This window comes from Aplidium turbinatum, chromosome 5 (assembly GCF_918807975.1).
Source record: "Aplidium turbinatum chromosome 5, kaAplTurb1.1, whole genome shotgun sequence".
Lineage (NCBI taxonomy): Eukaryota > Metazoa > Chordata > Ascidiacea > Aplousobranchia > Polyclinidae > Aplidium > Aplidium turbinatum.
The window spans coordinates 17,029,661-17,050,171 of NC_137476.1; the positions used below are offsets into that span (position 1 = coordinate 17,029,661).

The 20,511-nt window shown below is 41.7% G+C and overlaps 1 protein-coding gene across 2 annotated transcripts in view; it reads right to left on the minus strand.

Moving 5' to 3' along the window:
* Positions 1-7,461: 7,461 nt before the first annotated feature.
* Positions 7,462-20,511, minus strand: part of LOC145770853 (nucleoporin SEH1-like) — a 127,759-nt gene continuing 114,709 nt past the window's right edge. Inside the window, exons 10-11 of one of the 2 annotated variants that reach the window (XM_082582593.1) lie at positions 10,219-10,351; positions 7,462-9,464 (exon numbers count right to left, since the gene is read on the minus strand). In XM_082582593.1, the coding sequence (XP_082438719.1) occupies positions 9,380-9,464; positions 10,219-10,351 (218 nt within the window). In that variant the 3' untranslated portion in view covers positions 7,462-9,379. Of the gene's footprint in view, positions 9,465-9,841; positions 10,072-10,218; positions 10,352-20,511 lie in introns of those variants that run through there. The other variant, XM_082582594.1, reaches the window with a different exon arrangement.

Below are 20,511 nucleotides of genomic sequence, written 5' to 3' on the forward strand. Positions count from 1 at the left end.
TTGTGATTTTCACAGGTTATAATTTTGAAAAAATTAAATTTCATTTGATTCTTACAGGTTATAAATCTCATTTAATTTTTACAGGTTTTTAAACAAACAATTTCCATTCATTTTGTTCAGTTTACTACAGGTTGCATTGATCCACCAAAACTGCATTTTGCTTTTTTGTGATGTCATAGAGGTTGATATCAAGTTGCTTGGTTTCCATTTGGACAAACTGATTGAAACTTTGTAGTATTGGATGAAGGTAGCCCTTAGTAACTCTGAGGGTTTTTTTCTGCAGGTTGGATTACGGTTATAATATTTAATATCTTTTCAGGAAGTACAGGTTTAAAGATTTTTTTTGCAGATTAAATTACAGGTGTAATATTTAATATCTTTTCAGGAATTATCGATTCATTACTTTTTTTGCATGTTTTTGCAGACCTTCTGATGATCCGTTAGGTGAAACAATTTGTAAAGGCTTCAGATAGTAATAACTACATTTGATTTAATTTGCTCTGCTTTGCTTTTTTGCTTAGCATTGAGCACTTTTTTGTAGTATTAATAGTTTTCATTGTTTTATTTTATATATATGTGCTAATAGCATAAATAGGTATAATTTTGTAGGATAACCTAGTTATAATATGTGTTTTTTGAACATGTTGTGTTGTTTTCTACCTTGGCTTGGTGATTGATAGATTGTCGCTTGTGTTGAGGCTCAAGTTGTCAACCTCCACGTGGTGAGCCCTGGATTCGACTGATGACAACAAACCGACAAGTAGCAAAGAGAAAGCAAAGCTTATCTGAAGCAAACAACATGCAAATGGAGTTGCAGTCTCCGATTAATTCCGACTCCGATCAAGCGCCCTTATTAGGGAGTACATCAACGAATGTCGTAAGGGAAGGAATAACCTTGCTGCAACTCAATTTGGAAGGCTTTTCAAGAGCCAAATCTACAGTTTTAGAACACCTGATTGAACCCTTGCAACCGACTGCCATCCTGCTCCAAGAAACCCACTGTGTGGATGTTTCGCGCCTGAAGATAACGGGCTTCCAACTTGCTTCCTACACTCTTAGTAAAATCCATGGAGTTGCGATGTTTGTGCACAGTGCTGCAACTTGGTCACATGCATCCTCTTCTGATGATAGTGACTCAGACATAGAGTGGGTCGCTACTACTATTGAGAGCGTATGCGTTGTTAACGTCTACAAGTCACCACAGACAAGATTTCTGAACGATTCGATCCCGAACTTCAGTTCCCCATGCATGTACGCTGGCGACTTCAACTGCCACAGCATTCAATGGGGTTATAACATCACTAACTCTGATGGGACAGCTTTGGAAGATTGGACATTCCTCGTAGAGGCTCAGTTTCTGCACGACCCAAAACAGCCTGATAGTTTCCGCTCTGCCAGATGGGGTACCACATCTAACCCCGATTTGGCCTTTGTGAAGCTTGGCGGAATCCTCCCGCATCGCGCTGTACTGGAGAAATTCCCTCGGTTCCAACACCGACCCTCACTGATTGTCCCTACTAACCCAATTCGACCAGTAGGCTACCAACCAAATACATCCCAAGATGGAACTTCCGGAAAGCGGACTGGGAAAAGTACACCGACCTTGTAGAGCAGCAATGTAACCAGATTCCTGAAGCAAACACCGTAGGAGTGGACACAGCATACAAAAATTCTGTCAATACCTCATCAAGGCAGCCAAGCTATCCATCCCAAGGAGCTGCAGGAGAAATTTTATCCCAACCTGGGATAACGAATGTCAGCAAAAATATGATATTTTTATGTCATCCGAACATGGCTTGATAGCTGCGGCAGCCGCTACTGACTTAACAGACTGCATCAACAGGAAAAAAAGAGATAGATGGGAGGAATCCGTCGCTGGAATAGACTTCACCCACTCAAGTCGTAAAGCCTGGTCAACGCTCAACCGCCTCACAGGCAGGACCACGAAACCAAAGCCATGCCTTATAACGGCCAACTCCATAGCGAAACAACTTCTCGCAAATGGCCAATATCAAGGAGCTGATAAAGCGCATGCCAGAGCAGTGAAAAATGAAATCAACCAACTATGGAAGGTACCCAGTTCAAGCTGTTTCCTATCTACCTCTTTTAACATCTCTGAGTTGGACGCAGCCATCAAACAATTAAAAACTGGCAAATCACAAGGCCCAGACAAAATCCCACCAGAGCTAATTAAACATATTGGACCACTCGCAAAAGAGTGGCTGCGACAGTTCATGTCATTCTGCCTAAAGAAGTTGCTCCTCCCAAAGATCTGGAGGAAAGCTAACATCATAGCCATTAGAAAGTCCAACAAGCCAGCTGATAACCCTAAAAGTTACAGGCCCATTTCCTTGCTCTGTGTGCCATACAAGTTACTTGAGCGTCTCTTACTGAGCAGACTCGAACCAATCGTTGACCCTAAACTGCCAGAAGAACAAGCTGGATTCCGACGCGGCCGATGCACAACTGACCAGGTTGTCAAGCTTACTGATGACATCGAAAGTGGTTTTGAAGCCCGTGAGAAGGTGGGTGTTGTCCTAGTGGATCTTACAGCAGCCTATGACACTGTGTGGCACCGTGGTCTTACTATGAAACTATTACAACTCATTCCTGACCGACACATGGTTAAGTTCCTGGTAGAGACCATCTCGAACCGCACCTTCATACTGCATACCAATGAGGGAAAACCCAGCAGACCACGCCGCCTGAAAAATGGCGTCCCCCAAGGGTCAACACTATCGCCACTCCTATTTAATATCTATTTAAGTGACCTCCCATGCACTACATCGCAACAGTATGGCTATGCGGATAATATAGCTCTTCTATATATTCACAGAAACCGGCATGAGGTGGAAAAAAAACTTGAAACTGACCTGAAACTGGTGGCTGACTATCTGGACAAGTGGAGGCTCAAACTGAATGCGTCGAAAACAACAATCTCTGCTTTCCATCTAAATAATCGGGAATCTCAGCGTCAACTGTCTGTCTCGCTAAAAGGAAATCCATTACCATATACTGCAAACCCAACTTACCTTGGAGTAAAACTTGACCGGCAGTTGACCTACAGACCCCACATCGAGTCACTCCGTGCCAAGGTTACCTCGCGAAATAACCTCTTGAGAAGCCTAGCAGGAACAGGATGGGGAGCCCGAGCATCAACCTTGCGTACAAGTGCACTAGCCTTGGTCTACAGCTCAGCCGAATATGCCTCAGCTGTGTGGAACCGCAGCAGACACACAAAAAAGATGGATGTATGCATTAACGACACCTAGCGCGTCATCACTGGCTGTCTCCGCCCCACACCTACTGCTTATCTGCCAACTTTGGCTGGCATTGCTCCTGCTCATGTCCGTAGGGAAGAAGCCTCTCACAAACTGGCTTTGCATGCGAGACTCGATCCTCAACACCTTCTCCACAGTCACTCCCAAACAAATAGACCGGTCAGACCTCAACGCTTATCATCAAGGCGCCCATTCCATCGACATGCTACACAACTTGTGGATAAGAACTTCAGCTGCATGGAAACATGAGCCCAGGAATGGAACGAGCTGCCACATATCCTCCCCAGTTTTCAGTTATGCCAGCACTCTCCACCCCTCCTGGAGCAGACCTCTCAAGAAAGGCATGAGTCACATTGAACAGGATCAGATGTGACGTTGGCTGCACTGGAGCTAATCTGTTTAGGTGGGGGTTGCATAATTCGCCGATGTGTGTCTGCGGAGCGGTAGAACAAACAATGCAACACATACTCCACGAATGTTCCATCTTACTGCCCCCAAGTGAAATCACTGGTATTCGACAACTGGACCCAACTACCGTATCTTGGCTGCATGAGGAGGCATTGCCAATCTAAGTTACTACAAGTCAAACGAGAGAAGAAGAAGCTTGTGTAACAGATTTTGTTTGATAGTTTGCATTTAGCGTAACATAATCATATTAAATACACGTAGGCTACGTCACAGCAAACATTTCGACCAAGGCTTGTGGAAGTAGCATCATTTTGGTAGACAATTAGCCTACTGTGCAAAAGTGTGTACAGATATGTGACTTATCTAAAAGAAAAAACGTGTGTTCAAGTAAAAAATATATTGTTTTTGTATAACAGAGAATACTTATCAAAAATAAGTGATTTAACAATTTTGTATCTGTGTTTGGTGATAAGTATTGCATAGATATGGATTTTTTTTCTTGTTTTTAGGTTCAAACACAATTTTATGATATTTTGTACATATATTAAAAAATCGTTTCAAGTTATTTTGAAAATGTTACACAAATTAAAGCTTTACCTTTGGATTAATATCTGTAAAAGAAAAACACAAGAGTGGTGATAAAATACTATGGGAATGTAAAGACAGAAAGACTAGTTGGTAAACTTATTAAGTTTTGAACCAATAAGATCAGAGAAAAACTAAAGAAGGGGTGTTTGGAAGAAGTGTATATGTTAGTATTACATAGACTAACCACAAACCAATGTATTCTAAGTGAGATAAACTAATAAGGATAAAACATCAGGAACATGTGACCAAAAGACAGTTCAAGAGGAACCAAACAATAAGTTTAGATGTAGGAGCAAGATAAAAGAGTTGAATAAAACATGTAAATTTTCACTAAAATATGGAAACTGCTAAAGTATAGTCTTCACAAACAATCTGTTTGAAATGAGGATAAGCATAAAAGCGGGAAAATTGTTCAAATAATATATTTTTAAGAATTAAACATTACATTACATACGACAAAAGAAAGTCTAAGGAACTGGTTCAAAGGTGAAAAGACAGTAGAAATAGTTGCGGATAATGCTAAACAAATCTTCAGTTAATGGTTCTGTTGAATAACTTGGCGTCATTGGTTTGCAGGGCCTCCGAGAGACACTTTAACTTGGGGTACGAAGAGTCATTCCGGCCCCCATTGTCTTGGGCAAACACGTGATGTTTGCTTAGGCGTATTGCACACCATACAACATTTTACTGCAGAATTGGACAACTGTGCGCAATAATAGTATCAGGCTGCAATAAAACTACTAATAAGTGTTTTGTGTTGTGCATACCATGCGATCTGTCCCTCGCCAATTTGTGTATCCTGCATTGAATTCGTGTGTCAGTTGCTGCTGTTGAGGTGTCGCTTGTAGGTTACAGCTTTAATGTAAAATTTTCAAGTTCATTTATTTATTTCTCTTAGATGTAGCCTATAATTATTCCTGATGAGAACACTATGTGGTGTCGAAAGCGTTGGATTTAGTATTATTTTTTTCTTGATTTTTTCGTGTGTTTAATAAAAAATGTTAAATTCGTTAACGTTACTACCGAGTGTTACACCTATGTGATACAAGTCAAGCTCTCCACCAAGGCTCAAACATAACATCTTGTTAAAACATAAGCTAATCAAATTAATCATCTGACCAGTAACCTTTCTTCATTAACTTTTGCATTCCCCACATGCCTAGCAGAGGTGAACCGATTCACTTCTTTTACTCCGCCTCCGCTTTGAAAGTAGGCTATTGCCTCCAGCTCCGAAATTCATTTTGAAGTGAAATAAGCGTGAAGTTACTTTTTTCAAATAGTTTTTAAAAAACAAAACAAATCACCCGGGCTTTTTCTCACACCTGCTTTTGCTACACTACGCCCCTCCCCCCAGTAACCAACTTTTATGATTTAAGTTAGGGTTCTTTTAACAGAACATTTTTGCACGTAAAGCATTAAATCACCACTTTAGGCCCCTAACTTGCTCGCAAATGCACTCAACTATCTTTCCGGGCACTTTTGCTACATTACGGGCCCACCAGGACTAAAGTAAAGAGTAACAACTTTTATGCTTGAATTTAGTCGTTTAGGATGGTTTTAACCTAACATTTTTGCGGTACACAATAAAATCACAATTTCGGGCCCCCCAACGATGTACCGTACGCGGTACCCTCCTCTCATAGACCTTGCTCATTGGTGTGCAACATGCATGTATAGTATAAATCAACTCACGCGATGACCAAGGCTTTGTTCCAGTCCAGTTAACACACCTGATTTAAACCCAGTGTTTACATTAACGGAATCACAGCCAACTACTTTGACACAATGCACCATATTATGCTTTTTGATACAGTCCATGAGAGCATTTGTAATATCTTCAGCTGTTCCTGATATTGGACTGACAGCAGTTAAATACTGATTTCCAGGTTGCTGTAGTGTTCTTGGCGAGCAAAAATCTTGCCACCTGTTCTTGATGCTATCTTAACAGTTTCACCTTAATGATGTAGGCTAGGTGACGTCACCAATTATGCCATCAAGTACCAGCATGAAGTTTATGTTGGGAAAGTACATCAATTCATTATCATATACTGTAACTAAAAGATAAAGCATGTAGGATTATCAGTTTTATCGTTATTTGCAAATGACTGTTTAATGACGTCATTATTTTTCGGAGTCAGTAACCTAGGCTACACATTGAATTAGATTCTCCTAACTAACTTATATTGAATCTGTTAACGCATAAATCATCTTTTTACAATAACAATTAAGTAAGTTATGACGTTTTCAATTGGAAATGAAGACGATGTCCGATCAAGCTCAAACTTTCAGGAATGTCGTTTTATGACTATTCGCAAGAGAGAAAGTTTGCAGCAATGAAATCGGAGAAAAAGTCCAAGTTTCGACCCACCATAGGCTACTACAGACGCTTTGAACATTAGGCGTGCGTTTTCTTGTAAACCAGTTGACTGCAGTCGTTGTAACCCTTCTGGCGCTTGGCCGGAGAGTTGATTCTTGCTTTGAACTTTGATATATGGCATAATGGGTTAAGGTTAGGGAATAGCCATTTCGATTCTCACCCTCTGCTAATGTTCTTCTTTTTTCTGCAAATGAACTGAGTGCAAGAAGGATCTTAATGACTGTAATCAATTGAGTTGATAAGGAAAATTGTCCTACCCTTCTTAACCAATGCGCCGCAATGGTGGTAGCTGGTTCGCACGGAAAACTGTCCATGTTAAAGTGCTTACCGTGTCAAGAGCGCTTACATTACGTGCATGCAGCACTCCATTTGCTACGGCGGCCAACGGGTTGTATAGGCCTACGCGGAGGGCAATTAACTGATTACCAGTATTGTCTACGTATCTTTAAAAAAATCCTCTAACAAATTGTTTATATTTCTATGCTGTTTTAACAATATCTACTGTATCGGTATTTGTTAGTCTTACAAGGCCTGGTGCGTTGCGTTCTAAAATGGCTTTGCCTGTGGTAGGATTTCTTTCAGGGGTTTTCTTTGCCTACCTTTCTTTTCATGATGAGCTAACGCATTAAGAGTGTTCCCCTCAAGACCATCAGCACCTTATAACGTCCGCGTTTTGTCGCTTCTACCTTTTTCTAGACCTCTGCTATGTTTGGTACCGTATAGGCTATATTGTTTTTCGTTGTGATGGTCAGAAATAAAAACGAACTGAAAATGAAGCCGATTGCATGTTACATAGCCTTGTGAAGAAAAGTATTTTTATTGCAAAAATTAAAAATTCTATATGTAGGGAAAGGTGGGGCAGGACGGGACACTTAACTTTAACCGATGTTTTGCAGAATTCCTTTTTATTAATATCGGTAACTTTGGTACCATGTTATTCCTATTCCACACCACTATCAACCAGCAAGATATAGAGACTTAGTCAGTAGCCTATCGCATGACCTCATAATTAAAAAAATAATTTGTCCCATCTTGCCCCACACCTGGGGCAGGACGGGACACGTGTCCCATCTTGCCCCGTTGTCACCAAAATTCATTACAGTATTGTTTATAAGGGGAATCAACTGAAAAACCACAAATCCACTGATAATATCTTGTAATTTCAAAAATGACTTGCATTTACAGCACACATAATGACATCAGGGCAAAATGACAGATTACTTTTTTCCATAAAAACCACATACAAAATTGCCACGCCCATTATAAGCAGAACAGTTTTCGTGGCACCTTTTTTTGCACAAAAAATAACTATCTTAGGCTTTCCATAAAGACAATTGATTGATTGCTTGTTCAGTTGTGTTTATTCAAGTCAAAGATAGAATTTTGAGACAAAAAAGGTGGTCCTTCACTTGACCGTAAAGGTGGTCCTTTGGTCTGTAGAGGCTTTGACTTAGTTTAATGAGATAATAATAAAGACTGTAATAACATAATTATCTGACAACCATTTTATGTTCCACGGTCAAGCCACATATTGCTAAAATGATAACTGTTTTAACAAAGGTTGGCTACAGCATGCTAAAACTGCTTCAACTTTACAATAAAACAAAATCCATTTAACCTCTCCTCTACCATTTATAGTAGGTGTAGCCCCAATGGAGGGTGTGATGCAAAGCTTACTAATGTGCCTAACTCCCAAGTTACGAGTTAACTTAGCAATTGCACTAGCTCCTACGTGACAAGTTGGGCTAGCATATCATTGAAAATTGATAACTTCAGTGGGGCAAGACGGGACAGATGTCCCATCCTGCCCCAATCAGCTCTGTCCCGTTTTGCCCCAATGACTGGACTGGCATTTTGAAATTTTCTGTTTGTTTATTATATATGCAACTCACATCTAAAAAGTCAGATACCCCAAAAAGCACTTTTATTCCTACTGTATCTCTAGATCACGTATCATCTTCCAGATTTCTCTCAGAAATCATGCTAAAATGTGAAAAGTTTTGATAAGATTTCTTATAGCAATTAGCCTCTAATCAGTTACGGCATCTTGCTGCCACGACCACGTTTTTTTCTATGAACATCTCTTTGTTTGCAAGTCATCGAGAATCATGATATCCTGTAACATCTAAATGGGTAGAAGGTGCTAAAGCTAATATTTAAAAAATATCCATGGTGTCCCGTCCGCGAAAAAATTTTTCCCACGAGATTTCTGTCTCATTTACATATGTTGGTAAAAGTTTGGATTAAAACCGTGTGAATGCAACAGTTTCTCGTTGGCACGGTTGGTTCAGTGGTTTCATCCTCGCCTAGTGATCGTGAGAACGAGGGTTCGACGCCCGACGAAGTGAAACTTTTTTTCTTCTTTAAATTAATTTTTGCGGTGCACAAAAGCTTTTCAAAAAAAGTAGGGTTAGGGAAAGCTTATATTTTATTATCATTGCAGAATTTGATTGGTAAATAGTTATTTCGCAATCTGAATCAACCAATCTCTTAACACTTTCGAAAAATCTTACTTTTAGAGTGACTAGAATCAATGATACAGAAATCTCGTGGGAAAAAAAATTTCGCGTCCCGTCCTGCCCCATCTTCCCCTTATATAATATATATATATTTTTTTCCAACGTCCAAGTCCAACCGTTTAAATTCACACGGTGAGTGAGACTTTGCAATGTATGTAGCCTACAATTGTACATGCAAGTGGCACTTTCTAGCACTGCTTGTACAATTAATAATAAGCACCAGCAAATCTCGGGTCAACTGGCCTTGGTAGGGGAGGGTCTCGATTTGGCAAGAAGCGACGAAAATTGATTCTGAAAGGGTAAAGATATGCATTAATACCAACCCAGCCTCAACAACTCTCTAGATTCAACTAGTTATCCATAGGGATTTATATATTTTTGTCGTATCGAGGCTTCTTCCCGGTGGTTGAAGTTTTAGATTAAGCAAATGGGAAACTAAGAAAGCCAATTTTCATGCCCCCCAGCAAGCATGTCAGGCAAAGGTACAGCGGTGTTGTCTCAATAGGTGTCGAGCCGACGCACACCCGATCCGTGCAGACGCATCACTCGATTACGCAGCTGACTATACAATTTTATGCTACAATAACATTGATGAGAGCGCCCGAGATCGAGTTTATTGTGGCAAACTGTCTGTCTCATTAAAAAAATAACACAAACGATGATCTGTTGTGGCAACGTTTGTATTATTATCATCACAGCAAAAAGTATGAAGAATAGGCTAACAACGCTTTATCACCAACTGTGCCAATGTATAACCCGACTGGTGCAAAGTGACATCAACAGTTTAAAAATGGAATCTGAAGTAGTCGTACTGCTGTACTATGGCAGTGAGTCAGAGTCCTTTGATTAGTACGTATTTTGAAAGGCGCAATCGTACAAACGAACAGCGCCTCACCACCTGGAAACGAACAGTCTAGAAATTTACAGAATATTGCAAGTTCACATAACTGACAATGTTTAACAATGCCTGTGCCGAAACGTAGTTCAAATACAAACGTTTCAACGACGTGGAGAACCAAGATTCTGCACGCCTGCTCTCGAATACCTGTTGTTTTTATTAGTAGCATGTATTGCGGAGTCATTTAAAAGCATGGGAAAGGATGGCAGAGAGTGCTCGGGTTGGTTAAGTACATTATTCTTTAGCGACCCGACCCGTTTCCAAATGTCGATGTAGTTTGCTGCAAAATTAAAAATAATAAAAGTCCCACTGTGGCGAGATCAGGCAGTTTACAGCAAAGCATTTGACGTTCAGGTGTGCCGTACACTTCAACACAACTGTGATTTCGTATATTGAAGCTTCTCATGTAAATGTAGCTCCTGCGAACTTTACGTATATCGTTTTCACGTTCCCTGACGTCGCGTGTTATTGGTTCTGGAGTCTGTGTAGCCATAAGCGCCGGGTTTTGAAAATCGCCGGGGGGGGGGGGGGGGGGGGCAAACTTTCTAGCCGACTGATTGCTTACATTCAAAATGCTGATGTTTGTTTGTCAGCATTGATGTTTTTTTTTGCGTCTATATGCCATTGTATATCGTCAAGCTTAATAATGTAGGCTTAGGCCTCGAAATTCACGGCGGACATCGGACATGACCGCCGTCACAGCATGTAATGTCCGCGGGAAGTACCATCTAGATTAGGCTGGCTCAAAATCTCGAAAAAAAATTTTTTTCTTTTAAATTTTTCATCAGTTTGTAATATTGTTCCTTTTGGTAAATGTATCTCCTTTACCAAATTTCACAAAAAAATATTAACGTTTGACCCTGGTTCACCTGGTTTGAATTTTCTTTAAATATTGAATTTTCGCTTATCCCTGAAACCGCTCACTCGCTATCTTCTAACGCAGGGTTGTCCAAACTTTATGGGACGCGGGACGCATTCGGCAAGGAAATTAGATCGCGGGCCGCAGTTGACATTTTTCCTCTTATACACTGTCTCACCGTACCAGATGTAAAGTAAAACACGTACATGTGTAAATGAATCTTTATATTTATCATAAAAACATATTGGGGAATAGATTAAAGAAGCTAAGATGTGAATACTACGAATAAGAGAGTTTTGGAAATTTTAAGCAACGTCAGTAGACCAGGAAACCTTATAAATAACTGACAAGTATGAATAAGAATAAACCATAAATTTATTTGTAAAAAATATTTAAGGAAGTACGTAAAACGGTACAGTTTACTTAAAATTTTTAGTGAGATGGGTGTGCCTGCATTTTGGAAGCCAGCTCCTCTGTGTCAATGTCAACTGAGGTTAAGGCTAAACGAAGGCAGGCTTCGAGAGATGTTTGTTTAAGTAGATTCCTCTCTTTGGATTTAATCGACTTCATTGCGGAAAATGCTGCTTCACAAAGGTAGGTACTGCCAAACATTGACAGCAAGTGCAATCCAAAACGGCGTAAATTAGGATAATGCTCTTCAGAAAAAAGAGGCCAAAATTGAGTGATTGGCAGTGTAGCTTTGCTTAATAAAAACTGGTCACTTTGCAAGTCACACAATTCAAGCTGCGAATCGTCATCGGCTTCTGATATAGTTATAGTCAGCGGAGCATTGAATACATTGAAGTTTTTTGAATTTAGCCATCAAAAGTGATACATCATAAGAAGCAATGGTTGTAGAAGACGAAGGCTTCACTAATTGAAACATGTTTTCTTGACGCTTACGCAGGTTTGATTTGAGATCATTGAGTAGGGCTCGCCGCGCCTCACCAGTGTATTTATCATAGCCAGTGACATGAAGAGTGCTGTAGTGTCGTTGTACATTGTACTCTTTCATAACAGATATCATTTCATTACAAATTAAACATAAAACTTATATGCGGATTTTTATAAATTTACCATTTTAAGGTTGTTTTTCTAGGGTCGGCTTCTTCTTCTTCTTCGTTTGAACCTTGTTCTTCGCCACTTCAAGGGTCGAGGGGCTCTGCCTTTTACCACCCTTGGGCAGTGGCGGCGACACGGTCTAGATGTTTGGGCAGGTGTCGAGCAGCCATTGAATTGATTCGTCATCCAATTCACGCAGACCACGCACACCATTTGACGCAGTTACAGATGGTGTGGTCTACGGTTTGTTCCTCCATGCCACACTCACAGATCGCGGATGGAGCCATCCCCCATTTGTGCATGTTGAAGCGAAATAGTCCGACGCCAGTACGCAGGCGGTTGAGCCGCACCCAGGCCTTCCTTGGCAAATGCATTCCGGTTGGATGGTGGCTGGTATCGGAGATGAAACTTTGGAGTCTTGAGGAGTTCTTCTTCCACTCCGAGCTCCATTGGTGGTCCGCCCACGTAGCCGCACTGATGGATTGGTCTTCAGCGCTTTTCATCAGGAGTTGTGCGGCACGTACAAATGGGTGTCTCGACTTCAGTCGCAGAGGTTTCTCGTTCATAGACTCGTAGAGACTTGAGTAGAGCAAGTGGTTGGGGTTCGTAGCGCGACGAGAGAGAGACAGGATGGCTTCTTCGCGACGAAGCTCAGCTGGTTGGATGCCTGCAAGGACAGGGAGATTTTCCGATGGTGTAAGTCGCAGGCATCCTGTCACGATACGCAAGGCGTTGTTTATGGCAGTGTCGATTTGATGGCAGTGGGCACTGCGGCTCCAGACAGGTGCACAGTATTCTGCTGGAGCGTGAACTAGTGCGATGGTGGCAATGCGCAGGGTATCAACTCCGGCTCCCCAGCCAGAGCCGGCCAGACGCCTTAGCAAAGCTGTGCGTGTTGAGATCTTTTTGCGTAGTGACTCCAAATGTTGACGGTAAGTGAGCGACCTGTCCAGGAATACCCCTAGATATTTAGGGTTTGGGCAGAAAGGCAGGGTTTTTCCATTGGTGCTGATCTTGAGCTCGCGCTTTGCTTCCCGGTTGTTTAAGTGGAAGGCAGTCGTCACTGTTTTGGTTTCGCTGAGCTTCAGTCTCCATTTCTGGAGGTATGCCGAAAGTGTCGACATGTCCTGGTTTAGAGTCCCTTCTAATGTTTGCCATTGATTCGACAAGTGTAGAATGGCCAGATCATCGGCGTAGGCCGTAGGCGTACTTTGCGGATACCGTGATTGGTAAGTCGTGGGTGTAGATGTTAAACAGAAGGGGGGCCAGGACAGATGCCTGAGGGACGCCATTCTTAAGGCGTCGTAACCTGCTTGGTTTACCACTTCCGGTGGGGTCCACGTCTTTTAGGCGCTGGTCTAATAGGCGCGCACACTGTGGCGTCTGGATATTTAGGTGCGGAGCACTGTGGCGCCCGGTCATTTAGGTGCTATTCCTAGTAAAGTCTGTAGATTGTATCAGCTTAGCAGGTAGGGGCGTAGGGCAATGCTTGTCACACAAAATATTATATTGAACAGGAAAATATATTGTTTTGTTAATGCGTGTGCGTTGTTGGTCATGGCTTCAGTGAGTGAAGTTGCTTAAACCGGCAATGCTTTTTCACACAAAATGTTATATTCAACAGAAAAAATATATGGGTGAAGCTGCTTAAACCGGGAATGATTTTCACACAAATTGTTATATTGAAGAGAAAAATATGCCATGGCTTCAGTGAGTGAAGCTGCTTAAACCGGCAATGATTTTCACACAAAATGTTATATTGAACAGAAAAATATGTTATGGCTTCCGTGAGTGAAGCTGCTTAAACCGGCAATGATTTTCACATAAAATGTTATATTGAACAGAAAAATATGTTGTTTTTTTAATGCGCGTGTTCAGCATTTATTTGTTGTTAGTCCAGGTTTGGTCGACGAAAGCTTTATCAATAAATTATTCAAGTTTCCGAACATGTATGAGTTCACTTTTAGTTAGGTCAAATAATAACTACACTAAACATCAGTAAAAAATGTACCGTAGCCTGTATTCAAGCGGGCGGGGGAGTGAAGAGTAACTTAGTTTTCCGTCAAAACCCCGACTAGGTTTAATAACGAGCGAAGTCTCACCATTATGCTTGCAACTTGTAGCCAAGGTGTAGCCTATATCCCTATATGCCCTGTAGAAATGTATTCATGTAAACAGTAGTAAAGCGTCTTACGCGTTCTCGTCACATGGCCAATCCATCCCGAACAGAAGTAATTGCGAAAGATAACAGATTAAATAAAGTTCCATCTGGCTGCAACTTGTGTTCAGGATGCATTGCAAATGTCCTGTAGAAATGTGCTAATATCAAGAGTAGTAGAGCGTTTTCCCGCACCTCAACTCCACACGATCTATCCGTCTCAAGTAGAAGTAATTATTAAAGGTAACAGATTGCACAAAGCTGCGCCTTTAAAGCGGCAACTTCTACTCCAGAAGTACGTGTCCTGTAGAGGTCAGGTGGTCTACTGGTCTAATTGCCCTGCATATAAGCCGATGTTGGATCTGAGCACTTCATTTGCATCGAAAAGTTTGGTAAGTTTGCCACATCATAAAGCAAAGATTGATATGACAGTTTCGACTATTTCAACTTCACGTAATCGTGAAAAAATTGCTGCTGATGGCTTAATGTATGCATTGCAGTGTTTGTTTGCGCATTTTCCGTATTTATTAATTGTTTAATAAAAATCTTCATCCTTCCACCTCGTGTAGCCTACCTTCTCAAACAAAAGAGCTTACTGTGGGTTCTTTGCTGTAGCCTACGCTACTTGCAAAGTCAGGCATTGCACACCAAAATTTTAACCACCCGCTTCAATATAGGCTAAGGTATGATTTTTTTTACTGATGTTTAGTGTAGTCATTATTTGACTTAACTCTTTCGCAACCACCGAGGTCAAGACGTTTAATCTAAATAACCAGACATTTTTGACACAAATCTGTTGTATTTACGCCGTAAAAACATCTCATGTGATCGACGTAGACGCACAATCTTGACACCAAATGAAAGCATACATCTTCAGCTATCCGAAGATGCAAAGCTTTGCAATAAAATTTAAAACATTCAATATACAACTAGCAACTTTCCATACGGTGTTTTTTCTAATTTCTAAAAAAATTAAAAATTGGCAGAAAAGTGTACTTCATTATAATCTTGACTACCCAAGCATGATACAATAATTTAAAAATATATGTAGTTTAATCGAATGCCAAAACAATTCTGCACATGAGAAAAAGTTTGCCTAATTTAGCCTACAGTCTTTTTGATCGAGAAATTGATCTAGAAATATTTTGTGTGAAAAGCATTGCCGGTTTAAGCAGCTTCACTCACGGAAGCCATGATATAATTTTCTGGCAAGCTGCCATGCTGATACAATCTACAGACTTTACTAGGAATAGCACCTAAATAATCGGGCGCCACAGTGCTCCGCACCTAAATATCCAGACGCCACAATGTGCGCGCCTATTAGACCAGCGCCTAACTGTCAGCGCCTAACTGTCAGCGCCTAAAAGACTTGCTCCCTTCCGGTGGTGAGAGTAAAGCTTCTGTTGTAAACGAGCTCCATGATCATGCGGACCATGTGCCTGTCCGGGAGCAGGCGGAGCAGTTTGCAGGTGAGGCCTTGGTGCCATACGGTGTCGTATGCAGCTGTGAGGTCAAGAAACACAGCACCAGCTTTCTTCTTTGCCTCAAAGCAGTCTTCGATGTCTTGAGTCAAGAGAGTGACTTGGTCCACAGTAGATCTTCCACGTCGAAAACCAGCTTGCTCCCGGGGCAAGAGTGGGTCTATAATTGGTTCGACTCGAGTGTAGATAAGACGTTCGAAGATTTTAAAAGGGATGCAGAGAAGAGATATAGGTCGATAGCTCTTCGGATCCTCTTGTGGCTTATGAGGCTTAGGGATCGCGACTACTTTGGCTTGTCTCCAAATTTTGGGGATCTTGAGTTGGCATAAGTAGGAAGACAGGAATTTTCGCAGCCAAGACTTCATGGCGGTGCCAGCATGGAGTACAAGTTCGGGGCAGATGTTATCGGGACCAGGGGCCTTACGGGTCTTAGTAGATTGTAGGGCAGCGGTGAACTCATCTGACGTAAACTCATCAGAGATGCTTTCCTCGTCTGGTGTTGGGATTTTCCAGAGATCAGACGTTTCCCTCTTTACAAGTTTGGAGAACTTGCGATCGCCTATTTTGTAGGTCCCATTTTTCACCAGTTCTGATGCGATGTTATTGGCAGTAACGGGGCATTGGCGGGAAGGGCGTGCTGAACGACCCGTAAGGTTGTTGACAGTACTCCATGCTATCCGGCTAGAGTGTGTAAAGTCGATAGTGTTGACGGTGTTTTTCCATCGCTCTAGCCTCCGTGAGTCTAGCCGATCGAGCAGTTTTGTTGCGGCTGAGGTAGAGGCAGCACCTGGTGAGGCACGAACGTAAGAGCGGTATAAATTTTCGCACTCTGAATCCCAGCACGGCGTGTAGTTCTTTCGGCGGCTGCGAGGGATAGCTTGTTTAGCTGCGGATTTGATAGCACGGCAGAAGTCTTGGTAGGCCTCATCCACGTTGGCGGTAGAAGGTGATGGTAGTTCCGCCACATTTTGATTGGTTATGAGGCTGTAGCGATTCCAGTTGGCCTTTCTAAAGTTCCATCGCTTCACTGGGGCACTTGGGATGGGAGCGACAAGCTTAGGGGCAGTGATGAGCGAAGGTCGGTGTTGGGAACGTGGGAACTTCTCTAGCACACGTCTGTCAGGAAGAGAGCTGTCTGTGTCCATGCTTGCAAAGGCCAGGTCAGGGTTGGTGCCCGTTCCCCAGCGTCCGGACCAGAAGCTGGCTGGATCTTTTGGGTTGTAAAGGAGGGCGAGGTTGTTGTTCGCAGCCCAAATAGCCAGGCATTCTCCGTCGCTGTTGATGTACTTGTAACCCCAGTCGGTGTGCTGGCAGTTAAAGTCACCAGCATAGATACTGGGTGAGGGGAATGCAGGTATAGATGATGGGTTCAGGCGTGAGGATGGTGGCTTGTATACATTGATGATGTTGTAATTTTCAATGCTCACACAAACCCATTCTATTTCTTCATTGACGGAGGAGTTTGCAAGCGTCCAGTTCAAGCTCTCATGGACGAACGTGGCGAGGCCATGTTTCCTACTTTGGGTTGACCCAGCTAGTGAATAGTGTGGAATTACTAGCTTGTCTGCAGAAGTGCAGTGGGTCTTCTGGAGGAGGATGACAAGAGCTCGGTTCTTATGAGCGAGCTGCTCGATCACATCAATCTTGCTGGATGTGATGCCCTCAGCGTTCAGCTGTAAGATGGTGGGACGACGGTACTTGTCGACAGTGGGACTGCCGCACTCTGAAAAGAGCAGTTCTCGTGGGGTCTTGTGCTGAGCGCTCCGGGTCGAGGTTCGGTTTTGACAGTCTTCGTTTCGCATATTTATAATGCTACTTACAGGGGGGACTGCGTGAAGGTGACTGTTCTTCCCCCCAATATCGGCTTATATGCGAGGATATACGGTAATTTTTAAAAGTTTTCTAGAAGAGGCGGCGGGCCGCATTGAAGGAGGTCGCGGGCCGCATGCGGCCCGCGGGCCAGGCTTTGGACAACCCTGTTCTAACGCATTCTAGCATCTTAATGGGCACAATAAGCAGTAACACAAACTTGTAGCAAGCAAAGTGGTTTAATTAGCAACTCCATGAACACTGACACGTGTATTACTCTCAAAATGTCGAATTCTACCACATTTTAGACATGATTTTCTTTGTGCACCGTTCACCGTAGTAAATATCTACTGCTTTCAGTTTCTTGAATCATTTGACGATGTTTATCGATTTTCACAGGCCAACAATTTTTTTTTTATATAAAGGCTGGACATGTGAGAGTCATTTTAAGGTATTTCGAGGCCCCTGATTCTGAAAATGCACTAAGTTTTCTCAAATTGGCTCTAGTTTTTGAGTTAGCCAAGATTCCAGCTACCATATTTGATAACTAAATCCTTTAACTACTACAGTAAGTGGTAGAAATGGTTTTGAGAAAAAAGCTTGACCTTGTTCCAAAACATTACTGAAGGTATTGAGGTTACTCTCAGGGCCGTAGCCAGACCGCAGAGCAAGGGGGGGGGGGGCAAAAAGATTAAATCGTTTTAATTGTAGCTGTTGCTCGAGAATGTTGGTATTTTGCCAGGGAGGGGCAACATTTTTTTCAGGGGGGCCTCGCCCCCCCTGGCTACGGGCCTGGTTACTCTCAATTATGCCAGTTTTCCTATTGTTTCAAGCAAATCACCACTTGAAACAAGAGAGGGCAAACAATAAACAGAAATAGCAACGTCCACGCAATGACTGCCTTGCACACTCCATGTAAACATGATGTTCCAACTTCCTTCGAACATGCTCACCGTACAGAAGTATTAATTTTCATGGTGATTCTACGACTCTCTATGCCATGGCACTCTGAACTTCTTAGCCTTGAGCCCAGAAACGGGTTTGAGTGCAATGTTTGCATACTTTAGGAGAAACCCAGGACTTATCTTGATCACCCAGCTTCATGTCAAAGTAATAATAATGTTTATTTTTATATGGCGCTGTATCTATCGCAGAATACGTTGCTAATCTGCGTTGCCTCATGCAGTGAAATATATCTGGGTTGTTTGCCCAGCATCCTACTTGTCAAAGGCATATTTTATTAGCCTATACCGGTATGCCATTTATTTAGCTTATAGACCAGAAAAAAAACTTCATGCAGCAAAGACTTGGCCTTAGCAAAGGCTTAGAATAAAATTTCATTTGTACAGTATCTATTTCAGTAGGCCTACCTTTTCAATATACTGTAAAGCTGCATTCATAAACACGTGACTTTCTGGATATTTTACTTGTGATGTAGGCCTACTGATTCACAACTGTTTTCATTGAATATTTATGTCTCCCTTACGTTAAACACAGTTCATTTCAACCTTTACTTGAGTTTTGAACTTTCGTGCAATATGAACTAATTGAACTAAACAAGTGCATTTATGACATCATAATGGTAAACAGGGCTGAAAACAAGTAATTTGCTAATTGAAAGTTTTTGAGTAACGATTTCAAAAATATTTTCATTGTCGAATATCTCGAAAACTAGAGCCAATTCGAAAGAACTAAGTGCATTTTCGGAATCAGGGGCCTCGAAATACTCTAAAATGACTCTCATCTTTTGTGCCAACATTTTTTGTTGGTCTATAGCAGGGGTCGGCAACCTTTCTTCAGTCGCGGGCCAAAACAAAACTGCGCAGATGTCAACGGGCCGTACAAGTTTTCCATTTGCACTTCCGTTTTCTTTACTTTTCATAATATTGTTAAAATTGGCGTTCTTATCAGAGTATCTCCATATTTAGCTACTATAGGCTTATATAGATTAATATAAAGAAAAATAGTAACAATTGGTAACGAAAAACACCAAGTACTTTATTTATTGACAGCACAACATTAATGTGATATTTGATGTTGTTTCCTGCTAGAAAGTTTCTGAAGGTCAGGTGATAGGTTGGATGAGGCAAGAATCATAACATCTTGCAAGTGGTCATCAGTAAGTTGTGTTCTCAACTTCCCGTTAAATATACGGTTAATTGACTATTACTAACGCAACTCATGTAGCCTGCAACTAGCATGCAGTAAATAGGCTAATATAACCGGACTTCAAGGTGAAACTGCCAAGTACCTTGATGCTACCTTCTGCAAGCTTAAGCTAAATTTTGCCCCAAACCTAGTTTACTATAACAAAGCGACCCGTGATCGATAGGTCGCGGGTACAAAGGCGCTTTGTGATAATTTCCTATGCTTGGTGGATTCTAACAAGTAGCAAATTCTTCAAAGACAAGAATCACTTGTTGAAAAAAACGGAAAAATGGAACTGGGAGTAAATTATAACTCTAAAAAATAAAGTAATTTAAAAGTCTGGACCGGCTGTCACTAAAAAGGCCAATTCCTGCTTCCTAAGCTACACATATTTCTAAATTATCAACCTTCAAACAAACTAATTCTTAAAACTTCAAATCTATCAAACTATCTGTCAGGCCTGCAACGTCGCTCTCTCTAAAATGCAGTTCGCAGAGAAAGAATATCAAGGAAATTCAAAATGGCGACAATGCCCTAACTAAGCATTGTTGCGGCATAAGTACACAGGCTACGTGATTACAAGTGAGCGTTACGGATAAATATGGAAAAGTAAAAATTGCGAAAGTTTTACATAACATTTAGTAATCTTAATTCTGTTATGTAAAACCAAATGGCAGCATAAAATAATGGGATGTTCGTTTTGGCCCGCCAACTACAATTTGCAAAAATGCTGCGGGCCGGATAATTTTGCTTGGCGGGCCGGATCCGGCCCGCGGGCCGTAGGTTGCCGACCCCTGGTCTATAGCCTACTCTATATGTTATAGATTCACTGACTGCGAAAAGGCTGTAAAATCAACTAAAATGACACTAAAAGCATGCACTATTAGTGACTCTCAGACTTGGAGTAGGGTGAAGATGTTCCA